General features: G+C 36.5%; 1 protein-coding gene across 1 annotated transcript in view; it reads right to left on the reverse strand.

Annotated features, from left to right (window-relative positions):
• KPNA3 (karyopherin subunit alpha 3) overlaps window positions 1-19,378 on the reverse strand; it is a 99,416-nt gene that overhangs the window by 43,911 nt on the left and 36,127 nt on the right. The window contains exon 2 of the mRNA XM_080798599.1: window positions 16,588-16,632. Within this exon, the coding sequence (XP_080654725.1) occupies window positions 16,588-16,632 (45 nt within the window). The remainder of the gene's footprint in view (window positions 1-16,587; window positions 16,633-19,378) is intronic.

Genomic DNA, 19,378 nt, shown 5'->3' on the forward strand with positions numbered 1-19,378 from the left:
TAAAGGAGCTGGAGAGAGAACAACAAAGAAAGCCTAAACCCAGCAGGAGAAGAGAAATCATAAAAATCAGAGCAGAAATCAATGAAATAGAAACTAAAAAAACAATAAAACAAATCAACAAAACTAGGAGCTGGTTCTTTGAAAGAATTAGTAAGATTGATAAACCCCTGGCCAGACTTATCAAAAAGAAAAGAGTAAGGTTGCAAATAGATAAAATCATGAATGAAAGAGGAGAGATCACAACCAACACCAAAGAAATACAAACAATTATAAGAACATACTACGAGCAACTCTACGCCAACAAATTTGACAAACTGGAAGAAATGGATACATTTCTAGAGACATATAAACTACCACAGCTGAACCAGGAAGAAACAGATAACCTGAACAGACCCATAACCAGTAAGGAGATTGAAACAGTCATCAAAAATCTCCAAACAAACGTCCAGGACCAGACGGCTTCCCAGGGGAATTCTACCAAACATTTAAAGAAGAATTAATTCCTATTCTCCTGAAACTGTTCCAAAAAATAGAAATGGAAGGAAAACTTCCAAACTCATTCTATGAGGCCAGCATCACCTAGATCCCAAAACCAGACAAGGATCCCACCAAAAAAGAGAATTACAGACCCATATCCTTGATGAAGACAGATGCGAAAATTCTCACTAAAATACTGGCCAATAGGATCCAACAGTACATTAAAAGGATTATTCACCACGACCAAGTGGGATTTATTCCAGGGCTGCAAGGTTGGTTCAACATCCGCAAATCCATCAATGTGATACAATACATTAATAAAAGAAAGAGTAAGAACCATATGATACTCTCAGTAGATGCTGAAAAAGCATTTGACAAAGTGCAGCATCCCTTCCTGATTAAAACTCTTCAAAGTGTAGGGATAGAAGGCACATACCTCAATATTATCAAAGCCATCTATGAAAAACCCACCGCAAATATCATTCTCAATGGAGAAAAACTGAAAGCTTTTCTGCTAAGGTCAGGAACACGGCAGGGATGTCCATTATCACCACTGCTGTTCAACATAATACTAGAAGTCCTAGCCTCAGCAATCAGACAACAAAAAGAAATTAAAGGCATCCAAACTGGCAAAGAAGAAGTCAAACTATCACTCTTTGCAGATGATATGATACTATATGTGGAAAACCCAAAAGGCTCCATTCCAAAACTGCTAGAACTTGTACAGGAATTCAGTAAAGTGTCAGGATATAAGTCAATGCACAGAAATCAGTCGCATTTCTTTACACTAACAACAAGACAGAAGAAAGAGAAATTGAGGAGTCAGTCCCATTTACAATTGCACCCAAAACAATAAGATACCAAGGAATAAATCTAACCAACGAGGCAAAGAATCTACAGTCAGAAAACTATAAAGTGCTCATGAAAGAAATTGAGGAAGGCACAAAGAAATGGAAAAATATTCCATGCTCATGGATTGGAAGAACAAATATTGTGAAAATGTCTATTCTACCTAAAGCAATCTACATATTTAATGCAATCCCTATCAAAATCCCATCCATTTTTTTAAAGAAATAGAACAAATAATCCTAAAATTTATATGGAACCAGAAAAGACCTCGAATAGCGAAAGGAATATTGAAAAAGAAAGCCAAAGTCGGTGACATCAGAATTCCAGACTTCAAGCTCTATTACAAAGCTGTCATCATCAAGACAGTATGGTACTGGCACAAAAACAGACATATAGATCAATGGAACAGAATAGAGAGCCCAGAAATAGACCCTCAACTCTATGGTTAACTAATCTTTGACAAAGCAGGAAGGAATGGCCAATGGAAAAAAGATAGCCTCTTCAAATGGTGTTGGGAAAATTGGACAGCCACATGCAGAAAAATGAAATTGGACTACTTCCTTACAACACACATGAAAATAGACTCAAAATGGATGAAGGACCTCAATGTGAGAAAGGAGTCCATCAAAATCCTTGAGGAGAACGCAGGCAGCAACCTCTTTGACCTCAACCACAGCAACTTTTTCCTAGGAACATCGCCAAAGGCAAAAGAAGCAAGGGCAAAATGAACTATTGGGATTTCATCAAGATCAAAAGCTTTTGCCCAGCAAAGGAAACAATTAACAAAACCAAAAGACAACTGACAGAATGGGAGAAGATATTTGCAAACAACATATCAGATAAAGGGCTAGTATCCAAAATCTATAAAGAGCTTATCAAACTCAATACCCAAAGAACAAATAATCCAATCAAGAAATGGGCAGAGGACATGAACAGACATTTCTGCAAAGAAGACATCCAGATGGCCAAAAGACACATGAAAAAATGCTCCACATCACTTGGCATCAGGGAAATACAAATCAAAACCACAATGAGATACCACCTCACACCAGTCAGAATGGCTAGAATTAACAAGTCAAGAAATGACAGATGCTGGCGAGGATGCGGAGAGAGGGGAACCCTCCTACACTGCTGGTGGGAATGCAAGCTGGTGCAACCACTCTGGAAAACAGTGTGGAGGTTCCTCAAAAAACTGAAAATAGAGCTACCCTACGACCCAGCGATTGCACTATATGGGTATATATCCTAAAGATACAAACGTGGTGCTCCGAAGGGGCACGTGCACCCGAATGTTTATAGCAGCAATGTCCACAATAGCCAAACTGTGGAAAGAACCTAGATGTCCATCAACAGATGAATGGATAAAGAAGATGTGGTATATATACACAATGGAATACTATGCAGCCATCAAAAGACATGAAATCTTGCCATTTGCGACGACGTGGATGGAACTAGAGGGTATCATGCTTAGCGAAATAAGTCAATCGGAGAAAGACAACTATCATATGGTCTCTTTGATATGAGGAAGTGGAGATGTAATGCGGGGGGGTTGGGGGGAGGTAGGAAAAGAAAAAATGAAAAGATGGGATTGGGAGGGAGACAAACCATAAAAGACTCAATCTCAACAAACAGACTGAGGGTTACTGGGGGGAGGGGGGATGGGAGAGGGTGGTGGGGAAATGGACATTGGGGAGGGTATGTGCTATGATGAGTGCTGTGAAATGTGTAAACCTGGCGATTCACAGACCTGTACCCCTGGGGATAAAAATACATTATATGTTTATTAAAAAAAAAATACAAAATCAGTATACAGAAATTTGTTACATCTCTACATACCAATAATGAAGCAGCAGAAAGACAAATAAAACAATATCATTTACAACTACACCCCAAATAAAAAGATACCCAGGAATAAATCTAATTAAAGAGGTAAAGAACTGTACTCTGAAAACTATAAAACACTGATGAAAGAAACTGAAAATGACACAAAGAAATGGAAACACATTCCATGCTCAAGGATTAGAAGAACAAATGCTGTGGAAATGTCTATACTATCCAAAGCAATCTACACATTTAACGCAATCCCTTTTAAAATATCAATAGCATTTTTCACACAATTAGAACAAACAATTTTAAAACTTGTATGGAACCACAAAAGACCCTAAATAGTCAAAATAATCTTGAAAAAGCAAAGCAAAGCTGGAGGCATCAATATTCTAGACTTCAAACTATATTATAAAGCTGTAGTAATTAAAACACTATGGTATGGGCACAGAAATAGACACACAGATCAATGGAACAGAATAGAAAACCCAGAAGTAAACTCACAACTAAATGGTCAATTACTCTTTGACAAAGCAGAAAAGAATATCCGGTGGGAAACGGACAGTTTCTTCAACAAATGGCCCTTTGGAAAACTGGAAAGCAACATGCAAAAGAAAGAAACGGGATCACTTTCTTACACCATACATAAAAATAAATTCAAAATGGGTTAGAGACTTAAATGTGAGACCTGAAACCATAAAAATCCTAGAAGGCAGTAAGTTCTGACATTGGCTATAGCAACTTTTTCCTAGACATGTTTCCTGAGGCAAGGGAAACAAAAGCAAAAATAAACTATTGGTACTACATCAAAATAAAAAGCTTTTGCACAGTGAAGAAAATGATCATCAAGACTAAAAGGCAATCTATGGAATGGGAGAAGATATTTGCATATGACATATCTGATAAAGGATATCTGAAGAAAATAATCTAAGAAACGGCAGAAAACATGAACAGACATTCCTCTAAAAGAAGACATAGATGGCCAACAGACATATGAAAAGATGCCTATCATCACTGATCACCAGGGAAATGCAAATCAAAACTACAATGACATATTGCCTCACACCCATCAGAATGGCTAAAATAAAAAACACAAGAAACAAGTGTTGGTGAGGATGTGAAAGAAAAAAAAAAGGAACCCTCTTACTCTGTTGGTGGGAATGCAAACTAATGCACCTATTCTGGAAAACAGTATGGAGGTTCCTCAAAAAGTTAAAAATAGGGCTCCTGGGTGGCTCAGTGGGTTAAGCCTCTGCCTTCAGCTCAGGTCATGATCTTAGGGTCCTGGGATAGAGTCCCACATAGGGCTCTCTGCTTGGCTGGGAGCCTGCTTCCTCCTCTCTCTCTCTGCCTGCCTCTCTGCCTACTTGTGATCTCTCTCTCTGTCAAATAAATAAATAAATAATCTTGAAAAAAAAAAAGTTAAAAATAGAGCTACCCTATGATCTAGCAATCATACTACTGGGTATTTACTCGAAGAATACAAAAACACTAATTCAAAGGGATTACCTGCACCATTATTTACAATAGCCAAGATATGGAAGCAGCCCAAATGTCCATGAACTGATAAACAGATAAAGAAGATGTGGCTCAGCAGAGTTAAGTGTCTGACCCTTGATTTCAAGTTGGGTCATGATATCAGGGTCGTAAAATCGAGCCCCATGTCGGGCTCCACATTCAGTGTGGAGTTTGCTTGGGATTCTTTCTCTCCCTCTCTCCTGTTCCCCACTCATATACTCTCTTGCTTTCTCGCTCTCAAAATAAATAAAATCTTTTAAAAAGAGAACCTGGCCTAGGGATTTTTGCATTATTTCTTATAACTGCATTCCCATTTATAATCATCTCAATCAAAATTTCAATTAGTAAAACCTTGATCAATCAAAACTTCCATTAATGAAACCCTGAATTAGTTTTTTCTTAAGTTTTTATTTTAATTCCAGCTACTTAATATACAGCATTATATTACTTTCAGGTGTGCAATAAAGTGATTCAGTACTTCCATAAAACACCCACTCATCACAATAGGTCCACTCCTTAATCTCCTTCACCTATTTAACCCAATCCCCCAAATTCTCCCCTCTTGGTAACCATCAGTTTGTTCTCTATAATTAATAAGAGTCTGTTTCTTGATTTATCTCTCTCTCTCTTTTTTCCCTTTGCACACTTGTTTTATTACCTAAATTGCATATATGAGTGAAATCATATGGTATTTGTCTTTCCCTTATTTTGCTTATTAGCTTAATACTCCCTACCTCCATTCATGTCATTGCAAATGGGAAGATTTCAATCTTTCCTTTTTTTTAAAAGATTTTATTTATGTATTTGACAGAGATCACAAGTAGGCAGACGGAGGGGTCGGGGGGAAGCAGGCTCCCTGTTGAGCAGAGAACCCGATATGGGGCTTGATTCCAGGATCCTGGGATCATGACCTGAGCCAAAAGCAGAGGCTTTAACCTACTGAGCCACCCAGGTGCCCCAGATCTCAATCTTTTTTTTTTTTTTAAAGATTTTATTTATTTATTTGACAGACAGAGATCACAAGTAGGCAGAGAAGCAGGCAGAGAGAGGAAGGGAAGCAGGCTCCCCGCCGAGCAGAGAGCCCTGTGCGGGGTCTGATTTCAATCTTCTTTATGGCTGAATAATATTCCACTGTATATATAAATCACATCTTTAAAAAAAAAAGATTTTATTTATTTATTTAAGACAGAGAGAGAGAGAGAGAGAGAGAGAGAGCAAGCATGCAAGTACACGTGAGCTTAATCGGGGGAAGGGGCAGAATCAGATTCCCTGCTGATCAGGGAGCCTGATTCAGGGTTCAATCCCAGGATCCTGGGATCATGACCTGACCTGAAGGCTGATGCTTAATGAACTGAGCCACCCTGGTACCCCTAGTCCAGATTCTCTTAATTAACATTTTGCCAAACTGTAGTATAATATCACAATGGAGACATTTACATTGATATAACCCACCGATTTTATTCAGATTTCCTGTCTTATTTACATTCACTGTATGAAAGTTTATGTCTATTAATTCTATACAATTTTATCACATGCACAGGTTCATGTATCCACCATTATACTCAAAATACAGAACAGTTCCAAAAACCGAAGATGTCCTTCTGTTGCCCCTTTTTAAGCAAACAACCTCCCTGTTGTCTCCTCGCTGTCCCTGAATCTAACCCTTGCAACCACTAATCAGTCCTTTATTTCTAAAATTTTATCATTTCAAAAATGTTACATAAATGGAATCACACAGTATATAATCTTTTTGTGATGGGCTTTCTTTTGCCCAGCATAATTCCCAAGAAAGTCACATTAAGTTATTGCTTCTATCAATAGTTGGTTCCTTTTTAGGGGTGCCTGGGTGGCTCGGTGGGTTAAAGCCTCTGCCTTCGGCTCCGGTCATGATCCCAGGGTCCTGGGATTGAGCCCCACATCGGGCTCTCTGCTCAGCAGGGAGCCTGCTTCCTCCTCTCTCTCTCTCTGCCTCTCTGCCTACTTGCGATCTCTGTCTGTCAAATAAATAAATAAAATCTTTAAAAAAATATATAGTTGGTTCCTTTTAATTGCTGAGTATTATTTCATGGCAAGGACCTACTAAAGTTTAACCAATTACCTTTTAAAGACATCTGGATTGTTTCTAGGTTTTAGCTATTCCAAAATAAAGTTGTTACGAACATTCAAGTACAGATTTTGTATGAACACCAGTTCTCATATCGCTGAGATAAATGAGTAGGAGTTTAACTGGTAGGCTGTTGATTAGCAACATGTCTTCCAGAGTGACTGTACCATTCCACATTCCCATCAACAACATATGAGTGATCCAATTTCTCTACATCCTCACTAGCATTTCATGTTACTATTTTTTATTTCAGCCATTCTAATAGATGCGTAGTTGGTTTTAATCCATATTTCTCTGATGGCTAACAATGTATTAATAATCATATCACAATAAGTGCTATCTGTATACTTCATTCAATGAAACGTCTCTTCTCATCCTTGCCCATTTTTAAAATTGGGGGTTTTTTGTTTGTTTTTACTGTTAACCTTTAAGAGTTCATTATAGATACTAGTGTGGTTTTCTTCTTTATCTCCAGCTTGTATTTTCATCCTTTCATATGAGCTTTCATAGAATAAAATTTTTTTATTTATTAAGGTCCAACTTTCCTTTTATGGATTATGCTTTTGTGGTCAACTGTATGAACCATTTGCCTGGCTCTGGATCCTGAAAATTTTCCTCCATTTTTTTCCTAAACGTTTTATAGTTTTATCTGTAACATTTAAGTCTAGGATCCATTTTATGTATTTGTACAGGTGTGAGAATGAGGTTGAGGTTATTTATTTTTGCCTATGAATTTCCAATTGCTCTAGTATCATTTGCTAAAGAAGTTATTCTTCTGCCACTGAATTAGTTTTGCCAAAAGAAACTTGGGTGTATCTGTGTGGGTTTATTTCTGGGTTCTATCTTCTGTTACACTGAGAAATGTGCCCATCCTTTAGTCAATATCATGTAGTATTCATTGCTGTAGCTATCCCATAAGCCTTAATATTGGCTGGAGCAATTGCTCCTGTTTTTATTCTCTGTCAGGACTGTTTTAGGTCTTCTAGAGCCTGTGCCTTTCCATAAACATTTAAAAATAAGCTTGTCTGGGGGCACATGGATAGATCAGATAGTTAAGTGTCTCTTGATTTGGGCTCAGATTGTGAGGTTGAGCCACGCTAGTATCCTGGTGAGAATTTTTGTATCCATGTTCGTCAGGGATATTGGTCTATAATCCTTTTTGGTGGGGTCTTTGTCTGGTTTTGGGATCAAGGTAATGCTGGCCTCATAAAAAGAGTTTAGAAGTTTTCCTTCCCTTCCCATGTTTTAAAAACAGCTTCAGAAGAGTAGGTATTAGTTCTTTTTTAAAGGTTTGGTAGAATTCCCCTGGGAAGCCATTTGGCCCTGGGCTCTTGCTTGCTGGGATATTTTTGATTAGTGTTTCAATTTCCTTGCTTGTTATGGGTCTGTTCAGGTTTTTTATTTCCTCCTGTTTCAGTTTTGGTAGTTTATACATCTCCAGGAATGCTTCCATTTCTTCCAGATTGCCTAATCTAGTGGCTGTGCTCATAATATTTTCCTATAACTATTTCTTCAGTGTTGGTTGTGATCTCTCCTCTTTTATCCATCATTTTATTTATTTGGGTTCTTTCTCTTTTCTTTTTGATAAATCTGGCCAGGGGTTTATTGATCTTATTAATTCTTTCAAAGAATCAGCTCCTACACTCGTTGATCTGTTCTACTGTTTTTTTGGTTATCTGTTTAATTGATTTCTGCTCTAATCTTTATTAGTTCTCTTCTGCTGGGTTCAGGCTTTATTTGCTGTTCGTTCTCCAGCTCCTTTAGTTGTAAGGTGAGACTACGTATTTGAGAACTTTCTTGTTTCTTGAGAAAGGCTTATACTGCTATATACTTCCCTCTTAGGACTTCATTTTTCTGCATCTCAAAGGATTTGAACAGTTGTGTTTTCATTTGTTTCCATGAATTTTTTTAATTGTTCTGTAATTTCCTGGTTGACCCATTCATTCCTTAGTAGGATGCTCTTTAGACTCCATGTATCCACGTATTTGAGTTCTTTCCAAATTTCCTCTTGTGATTGAATTACAGTTTCAAAGCAGCATGGTCCTAAAATATGTACAGAATGATCTCAATCTTTTGATACCAGCTGAGATCTGATTTGTGACCCAGTATGTGATTTATTCTCGAGAACGTTCCATGTGCACTGAAGAAGAATGTGTATTCTGTTGCTTTGGGATGGAATACTCTGAATATATCTGTGAAGTCCATCTGGCCCAGTGTGACATTCAAAGCCCTTATTTCCTTGTTGATCTTGTGCTTAAATGATCTGTCCATCGCTGTGAGTGTGGTGCTAAACTCCCCTACTATTACTGTATTATTGTCAATGTGTTTCTTTGATTTGTATAATTAACTGGCTTACATAATTGGCTGTTCCTATGTTAGGACATAAATATTTATAATTGTTAGTTCTTCTTGTTGGATAGATCCTTTATGATACAGTATCCTTCTTCATCTCTTATTATAGTCTGGTTTAAAATCTAACCTGTCAGATATAAAGATTGCCACTGCCAGTTTTCCTTTGATATCTATTAGCATGATAAATGTTTTTCCATCCCCACACTTTGTATCTGGATTTGGGTCTAAAATGAGTCTCCTGTAGACAGCATATCGATGGGTCTTGCTTTTTCATCCAATCTAAATCCCGTGTCTTTTGAGTGGGCCATTTAGCCCGTTTACAGAGTAACTACTGAAAGATAAGAATTTAGTGCCATTGTATTACCTGTAAAGTGACTATTTCTGTAGATTGTCTCTGTTCCATTCTGGTCTATGTTACTTTTGGGCTCTTTCTTTGTTTAAAGGATCCCCTTTAATATTTCCTGTAGGGCTGGTTTGGTGATCACAAATTCTTTTATTTTGTTTGTCCTGGAAGATTTTTATCACTCCTTCTATTTTGAATGACACACTAGCTGGATAATGTATTCTTGGCTGCATTATTTTTTTTCATTTAGCACCCTGAATATATAATGCCAGTTCTTTCTGCCTGCCAGGTCTCTGTGGATAGGTCTGCTGCCAACCTAATGTTTCTACCCTTGTGGGTTACAGAGCTCTTGTCCTGAGCTACTTTGAGGATTTTCTCCTTGTTTCTGAAATTTGCAAGTTTCACTATTATATGTCAGGGTGTTGACCTATTTTTATTGATTTTGAGGGGGGTTCTCTGTGGCTTCTGGATTTGGATGCCTGTTTCCTTCCCCAGATTAGGGAAGTTCTTCACTATAATTTGCTCCAATATACCTTCTGCCCCCCCCTTCCTCTTCTTCTGGGATCCCAATTATTCTAGTACTGTTCCCCTTGTTGGTATCACTTACCTCTCAAATTCCCACCCCCACCCTGTGATTCAGTAATTGTTTATCTTTTTCTCAGCTTCTTTATTCTCCATCATTTTGTCTTCTATATCAATAATTCTCTCTTCTGCTTCATTTATCCTAGCAGTTAGGCTTCCATTTTGGTTGCATTTCATTAACAGCCTTTCTGATTTCAACTTGGTTAGATTTTAGTTTTTATTTCTCCAGAAAGGGATTCTTGAGTGTTTTCCATGTTTTTCCAAGCCCAGCTAGTATCTTTGTAATTGTTATTCTGAACTCTAGTTCTGACATCTTACTTATGTCCATACTGATTAGGTCTCTGGCAGTCAGTACTGCCTCTTCTTCTCTTTTTTGATGTGAATTTTTCCATCTTGTCATTCTGTCCAGAGAAGAATAAATGACGAGAGAAAAAAAATACTCAAATGGTAAAAATGACCCCAGAAAAAAGAATCTGTACTTAGAAAACTATAGCACACTCATGAAAGAAATTGAGAAAGATACAATAAAATGGGAAAATACTCTATGCCCATGGATTGGAAGAACAAATATTGTTAAAATGTCTATGCTACCTAGAGCAATCTACACATTCAAGCAATCCCTATCAAAATACCATCAACTTTTTTCTCAGAGCTGGAACAAATAATCGTAAAATTTGTATGGAACCAGAAAAGACCCCAAATAGTCAAAGGAATGTTGAAAAAGAAAACCAAAACTGTGGTGTCATAATTCTGGACTTCAATCTCCATTACAAAGCTGTAATCACCAAAACAGTATGGTACTGGCACAAAACAGACATATAGATCAATGGAACAGAATAGAGAACCCAAAAATGGACCTTCATCCCTATGGTCAACTAAACTTCGACAAAGCAGTTAAGAATATCCAATGGAAAAAGGACAGTCTCTTCAATAAATGGTGCTGGGAAAATTGGACAGCGACATGCAGAAGAATGAAACCATTTCCTCACACCATACACAAAGATAATCCCAAAATGGATGAAAGACCTAAATGTAAGACAGGAATCCATCAAAATCCTAGAGGTCAACACAGGCAGCAACCTCTATGACCTTGGCCATAGCAACTTCTTGGTAGACAGGTCTCCAAAGGCAAGGGAAAAAAGGCAAAAATTAACTACTGGGACTTTTCAAGATAAAATGCTTTTGCACAGCAAAGGAAAACCAAAAGACAACTGACAGAATGGGAGAAGATATTTGCAAACGACATATCGATAAAGGGCTAGTATCCAAAATCTATAAAGAATTTATCAAACTCAACACTCAAAGAATAAGTAATCCAATCAAGAAATGGGCTGAAGACATGAGCAAACATTTCTCCAAAGAAGACATACAAATGACCAACAGACACATGAAAAAACGTTCCACATCACTTGGCATCAGGGAAATACAAATCAAAACCACAGTGAGATACCACCTCACACCAGTCAGAATGGCTAAAATTAACAAGTCAGGAAACGAAAGATGTTGGCAAGGATGTGGAGAAAGGGGAACCCTCTTACACTGTTGGTGGGAATGCAAGCTGTTACAGCCACTCTGGAAAACAGTATGGAGGTTCCTCAAAGAGTTGAAAATAGAGCTACCCTACAACCCAGGAACTGCACTCCTGGGTATTTACCCCAAAGATACAAATGTAGTCATCTGAAGTGGCACATGCACCCGAATGTTTACAGCAGCAATGTCCACAATAGCCAAACTATGGAAAGAACCTAGATGTCCATCAACAGGTGAATGGACAAGAAAATGTGGCATATATAATATACATATATAGAATTATATATATAATATTTTATATATATATAAAATATATTATATATATAATGAAATATTACTTAGCCATCAAAAAGAAAAAAGAAATCTTGCCATTTGAAACATGGATGGAATTACAGGGTATCATGCTAAGTGAATTAAGTCAATCGGAGAAAGACAATCATTATATAATCTCACTCATATGTGGAATTTAAGAAACAAAACAGAGAGGGACACCTAGGTGGCTCAGTCAGTTAAGCCACTACCTTCAGCTCAGGTCATGATCCCAGGGTCCTGGGATCAAGTTCCATATCAGGCTCTTTGCTCAGCAAGGAGCCTGCTTCTCTCTCTGCCTCTGCCTGCCACTCTGCCTGCTTGTGTGCTCTTTATCTCCCTCTCTCTCTCTCTCTCTCTCTCTCTGACAAATAAATAAATAAATAAAATCTTTTTAGAAAAAGCAGGATGTATGATATCCTTGTCTTTAAAGAAAAAAAAAGAAACAAACAAACAAACAAAACAGAGGATCATAGGGGAAGAGAGGGGAAAAAATAAAACAAGATGAAACCAGAGAGGGAGACAAACCATAAGAGACTCTTAATCATAAGAAAGAAACTGAGAGTTGCTGGAGGGTAAGGAGGTGGGGAGATGGGATAACAGGATTAAAGACATTAAGGAGGGCATGTGATATAATGAGCACTGGGTGTTATATAAGACTGATGAATCACAGACCTGTACCTCTGAAACCAATAATACATTATATGTTAATTAATTGAATTTAAAGAAATTAAAATCAATAAATAAAATCTTAAAAAATAGTATTGTATTCATAATTTTGATTTCTGCATGCTCACTGTTAACATATATAAGCCATTGACTTTTATATGTTACTCCTGTAATCTGTGACCTTGCTGAACTCACTTATTAATTCAAGGAGATTTTCTGTAGTAGATTCCTCAGATTTTTCTATATAGACAATCATGTCATCTAGAAACAGGGGCAGTTTTATTTTTTCCTTTTTAACTAATGCCTTTTATTTACTTTTCTTGACTTATGGCACTGGCTAGAATTGCCAGAACTCTACTATGTAAGAGCAATAAGGGTAGACATCCTTGCCTTGTTCTTAGATCTTAGGGGGAAAGCACTCAGTTTTCACCATTAAGTATGATGTTAGCTGTAGGTTTTTTTGCAGATGTTCTTTATCAAGTTGAGCAAGTTCTATCTGTAATTTATTGAGAGTTTTATCAGGAATGAGTGCTGGATTTTGTTTACGTATTAATTGATATGATCATATGAACTTTATTATCTTGTTGACATAAGACAATTCAGGCTATTTTTAAAAAGATATTTTACTAGGGGCGCCTGGGCGGCTCAGTCGTTAAGCGTCTGCCTTCGGCTTAGGTCATGGTCCTGGGGTCCTGGGATTGAACCCCGCGTCAGGCTCCTTGCTCAGCAGAAAGTCTGCTTCTCCCACTCCCACTCCCCCTGCTTGTGTTCCCTCTCTCACTGTGTCTCTGTCAAACAAATAAATAAAATCTTAAAAAAAATTTTACTAAAAGTACAAACAATTAAAACAATTATATTATATCTGATTAGTCAAGTAGGGCATTTTTGTGGTGTTTTTCATTATGTAAGAACTTAAGCAGCCCTACCCCCAGATCTAATGACAATAAAATGCTAATGGAATATCTGACTGATCAATCACCAAGAGAAGATTATATAAAGTTTAATATAATGTGCTAACGTTAAAAATGCCAGTGATAAGTTTTGGACTGATTTTAAACTCATGAGGTATTATTCACTCAACAAACATTTACTTTGAGAGGCATTATAGGATAATGATTAAGAGCTCAGCTATCATTTATCAGCTGTGTGATTTTAGAAAAGTTATTTAAGTCTTATGTAACTCTGTTTACAATATGATATAAAACAGAAGTACAGACTTCTGTGTAAGTGCCAATGCATTAGTACCCATTTAAATAGGAAAGTAAGATATCAAGGAGGTAAAAGAAGGCAAAAAAGTTAAAAAAAAAAGAATGTGAGGCTAGTAAAAATAGTATATATTAATAATTAGATCTCACTCTCAATTTGACAGAGCACTATCAGTGTTATTCAAAGTATGATCCATGGACTGGCTAAAATTTCTCAATTTGTTACAGTTCTGCTACAAGATATGGAGCTTGTGCCAGAAATCAACTACGAACTAAACACATTGTTTAGTTCCATTATTTATGTATTTAGGCAGAAGGATTTTTTGGTAAAGGAAGAAGCTCCTTGTTTAATATTTTGACACAAGCTCCCTAATTTGTCACAGATTAGGACTTTCAAAAAGTACAGCTTTGTATCTATAGTATTTGTATTAAAAATTCAATAAATGATTTTTTAGAAGTTCAATAAATGATTTAAATATATAGAAAATTTTAAGATATCATAATCAATTTAATTCTTGAATATTAGCATTTAGCAAGTACCAACTATTGGTCCAGAATTTGACTAGGCATTTAGGGATAGTCTGGGAGAGAGACTGGAGAGTACCTGGGGTAGGGGAGTGTGATTATCACCCTCACTTTAAAATATTACAGTGTATGCAAATGGTAGAGCTCATCTATGAATCACGGGAAACTAGTTTTCTTGTATTTTTCAAGAATCTCAATGTCAGAAACAACAATGCTGTGATTTTCTCTTCAATGGAGCTATAGAAAAAGAAAGACTAGAAGTAGAGACAGACACTGGCTATAAAAAGGAATCTTTTCCTGGAGGGCTCTCCACACCTCTGTAGAATCACCAAAATCAATTAAGCTTTGTCTGAAGTTTAGGATTTGTTTCAGGAACGGTTCACATTCTGATGCTTAACCAGGGAATTCTGAAATGTGAAGTAAGGAATTTCTTGAGATTTCTTTAGTTAATTTCATTTTTGGTCCCTCTGTAAGGATTTCTAGGAGTTAATTCTGGTGACTGAAAAGGAAATAATGTTATCTACAGAGAAAAAGAAGAGATAAGAGGAGTCTAAGGTAACCAAAATGGATATTTAAAAAGATGCATTCTGACAAGCAAGAAATTTAATTATATAAATTAAGTCCAGAAGACAGCACAACTACAGAAGGAGGAACAAACAGCTAAATATAAATACAAATGAATAGCTTGTATTTATAAAGCTAAAATGCTTAAAATAAGAGGAGGATTCTGAATAATACCAGGACCAACACAAAGTTTTAGAGTTGTTTTCCAAGCATGACAATTTAAGGGAAAATAAAGGCTCACATCTGGGGATAGTTGGTATAATGTTAACAGATGTTTTACTCCTACTGCCTCTATTGAGGAGAATGATCTTTACATGACAAATGAAAAACTAGTCATAAAAGGACACTTACTGTTCTATTTATATAAGGTTCAAACTATGCAAAAATAATCTATAATATTAAAAAATCAAGATAATGCTTACGCTTGGGGGAAAGGATAACTGGGAAAGAGCCTTGGAATACAGGTAATGTTCTGTTTCTTGATCTAGGAGCTTATTACACAGATGTGTTCACTTTGTGAAAATTCATCAGGCTGTACACTTAGATGTGCTGACCTTTTTCTATGTATGTTCTATGCTAATAAAAAGTTAAAAAGCAAAAAAAAAAAAAAAAAGAAGCTAGGTCTGAAGTGTTAAGATTGGCAAGGAGCTCACCTCACTCTCTTTATTAAACTAAGGCTTAGTTTACTTCTCTGGTCCAAATGAAACAAGGATCTGAAAAAACTTGAAAATATGATTGCCAAATCACCGTTGTTAATCTGTAAGTATCTCTGAAGAATTTAAGTTGCAAGAACACTGGAATTAGCAAGCAGTTTTCAATTCTACTAAAGACTGAGGGGTAGGGCGCATAGGGAGTTAGGAAAATGAATTTCAGGAACTATATATGATACCAATGAGCTTAATATTGATGCTGAGTAAAAATTCATGAACCAAAGTGGGTATTTAATAAATAGTTATTACATAAATAAATGCACAGGTCTATTTATAATTTTAGTAACTGGGAGTGTGTTACTCTCAGAATTGAGACCTTTCTTTTCTCCAAAATTGAAAAGTTTCAAGATGGTAATTTAATATAGAAATTTCAGGAGTGAATTAAGATCAAGAAAAGAAGCTAATCTAAGATGAACACAAAGATTTAGAAATAAATTTTAAAATCTTTTTTAATGTACATGTAATATAGAGAGTTAGTTATGTACACTTTCTTGATTGGGAATTAAAATACTAGCTTCAAATAAAATGAGCTTGCATGAATACACAATCTCATGAAGGTTAATTCTAAAGTCCTCAAAAAAAAAAAAACAGAAGAAAATGCAATTTTTAACAGCAGTTTCAGTTAACTGGTAAGATAAAAGGTTATTTTACTTTTATTTTTCTAAAGTATCTTTAACAAGTATGTGTAACTTCTACATGAAAGGTAGAGGAATCCTGTCTAGCACACAGCCCAAAGAAAGAGAGGATCTTGAGAAAAAAAGTAAAAATGAAACAGAAGAGTATCTAATTTCACCAGATGTGAGAATTTCAATGCAGGCACTAAAATACTTCACACAGAACACAGTACCTCAATAAATGAAAGCTGTTGTAAGTAAATACCATTTTAACTATTTAATGATACATTTTCATGCTGTGTGGTTTAGGGATGACCACTAATTTTGCTATAATATTTTCATTATTCAAGTTATACAAAATTTTAATATCAGAAAAACCTAATTACTTTCTGTTAAATGCAATCACCCTTACCTTTCGCAGTTCAACTGTCACTTCATTCCGGTGTCTTCTCATTGTCTAAAAGGAAAAATAAAGAACACATAAGTACTGAATATTGATACTGCTAGTAGATAAATTAAGGTCTAAGGCTTGACTTATTTCACTTAGCATAATCCCCCTCAGTTCTATCCATGTTGATGCAAATCGTGGAGCACTGGGTGTTATATGCAAACAATGAATCATGGAACACAACATCAAAAACTAATGATGTACGGTATGATCACTAACATAACACAATAAAAAAAATTAAGGTCTAAGGCATTTAACATATAGAATTTTCTGGAAGTAATTCATTGTTAAGGATTGAGGACTGGTCAGTTTTAGACTTTAAATGAACCATGGGAATTTAAAAAGCCAAAACTCCTGTCTATTTTACTGGATATCTGTTGGTTAATCTTGTGGGGAGTTTTTTAATTTTGGGGGAGTTGAAGGTGGGGCTTGGCTGCCTAGAATCCATTCCCCTTGTCTAACTGCACCCAGGTTTCTCTGGGGAATTATATACCTTACACTGTGGACTGCCTTGATCGAACTCCTATTAAAGTATCTCATTCTCGGGGCGCCTGGGTGGCTCAGTGGGTTAAAGCCTCTGCCTTCGGCTCAGGTCATGATCTCAGGGTCCTGGGATCGAGCCCCGCATCAGGCTCTCTCCTTGGCGGGGAGCCTGCTTCCTCCTCTCTCTCTCTGCCTGCCTCTCTGCCTACTTGTGATCTCTGCCTGTCAAATAAATAAATAAAATCTTTAAAAAAAAAAAAAAAGGTATCTCATTCTCTCCTAGTTTTGAATAGGGCATGAGAGTGAAATCATGCTAGCAGAGCTTTCGCCCCCATGACTCTGAACCTTGAGCAAAGTGGAAAGGAAAAAAAAAAAAAAAAAAAGAGGGACAGCACATTAATTTCCAAAGGAAATATCTGGACAAGATAGTGAATAATACTTATATCCGGGAGTTGCTCTAGTCCCAGTTCTCAGGTGTCCCTACTCATTTTATGAACTACCTATATTCTTCCAATAAATTATGGTTTTGCTTAAGTTGGCCAGAGTTGGTTTTTGACGTTTGCAACTGATGAAATCTATCTCAAATGATTCATGTTTTTAAAAAGTAAAAGACTTGGGACACCTGGGTGGCTCAGTGGGTTAAGCCTCCACCTTCGGCTACCCTCATGATCTCGGGGTCCTGGGATCGAGCCCCGCATTGGGCTCTCTGGTCAGCAGTGAGCCTGCTTCCCCCTCACCCCTGCCTTCCTCTCTGCCTACTCGTCATCTCTGTCTGTCAAATAAATAAATAAAATCTTTAAAAAAAAAGTAAAAGACTTAATTGTAATGGCCTTAAAACCACATGAAAAGGGATATAAATTTGGGATAGATATTTTGCATCAAAAGGCAAAGAGTCCTTCTAAGTTTACAGCGAGGCTCTATCAGGCCCGGTCTTACCAGGAATGACTGAAATGATCAGATAGCCTCTCTCCCCTTGATGTACTGATAGGATGGATTATCGTATTACACATATAAGTATGGTAAAATCCTTAAATTTCTGGATTAAAGGCTACATAAAGATTACATGGTCATGGTATATTATTATTTTAATATATTGCCAGATTCAGTATGGTACTATTTTATTTAATAATTCTTTTATTATGGTATCTCTATCAAGTTTTCGTAAATGGCAATGATAAATTAATTCTCTTTTTAGGAAAAAAAATCCCATGAAAATCAAATTACAAAGTTTGATAAATATACTGAAATATTAACCCAGATTTAACTTATGCTTAAATATATATATATATTAAATGTAAACAACACTGCCAAACAAAATTCAAATTAGTAGCATTCATTTAATGTGAAGAAATGATGCACTGATAAAACTATTATCACTAGTAGGGTTCAACCTTGAATCTAATTCTATGTTTCTGTGTTTTGACTTTAATATGATGAATACACAGACTGCTTCGTGTATAAATTCATCATGTAGAATGGTAATAAACGTGGAGCAATTTTCAAATACCAATGTTATTTTGATAACTCTAAACTGTCTTGATTTACTTGAAGATTAGAACTGCACTACAGATAAAATTTGCCTATATGAATACCTAATCAAACTGTTACTAGAACTGAGAAAGAAAAATATTTTCATTGCAATAACTACTACACTTAATTATTTATGAACTGTTAATAAGATGACAGGCACACAACAAAAAAAGATCTAGGCAACATATCCCTTACAAAATATGGTCAAGTTAATGCTATACTGTAATTCACATTAAAATACTTAAGCATCGGGGCGCCTGGGTGGCTCAGAGGGTTAAAGCCTCTGCCTTCGACTCAGGTCATGATCCCAAGGTCCTGGGATCGAGCCCCGCATCAGGCTCTCTCCTTGGCAGGGAGCCTGCTTCCTCCTCTCTCTCTCTGCCTGCCTCTCTGCCTACTTGTGATCTCTCTCTGTCGAATAAATAAATAAAATCTTAAAAAACAAAACAAAACACTTCAGCATCAATAGGAGTGGTGAGTCAACTTTGAAAGTTCCCTAAATTAGGCTCCACACTTCAAAGTAAGTTAGTAGCATGTGAAGCATTCATATCAGAAGTTAGCTCCCCGTTAAGTAGTATCAACATCTGAATTTAGACAACAGTTTGTTAATTAGTATAAGAGATGTTGGAAATAAGTTTTTTATTGCTGAAATGGAACTGTGCAAGATATATAGATTGACTAGGAATACTGTACGTGTGCCTGATTCTTGTCTATTTGCAGTTTAAGAATCTGGCAAGTCCAG

The sequence above is a fragment of the Martes martes genome (genome assembly GCF_963455335.1).
Source record: "Martes martes genome assembly, chromosome: 3".
NCBI lineage: Eukaryota > Metazoa > Chordata > Mammalia > Carnivora > Mustelidae > Martes > Martes martes.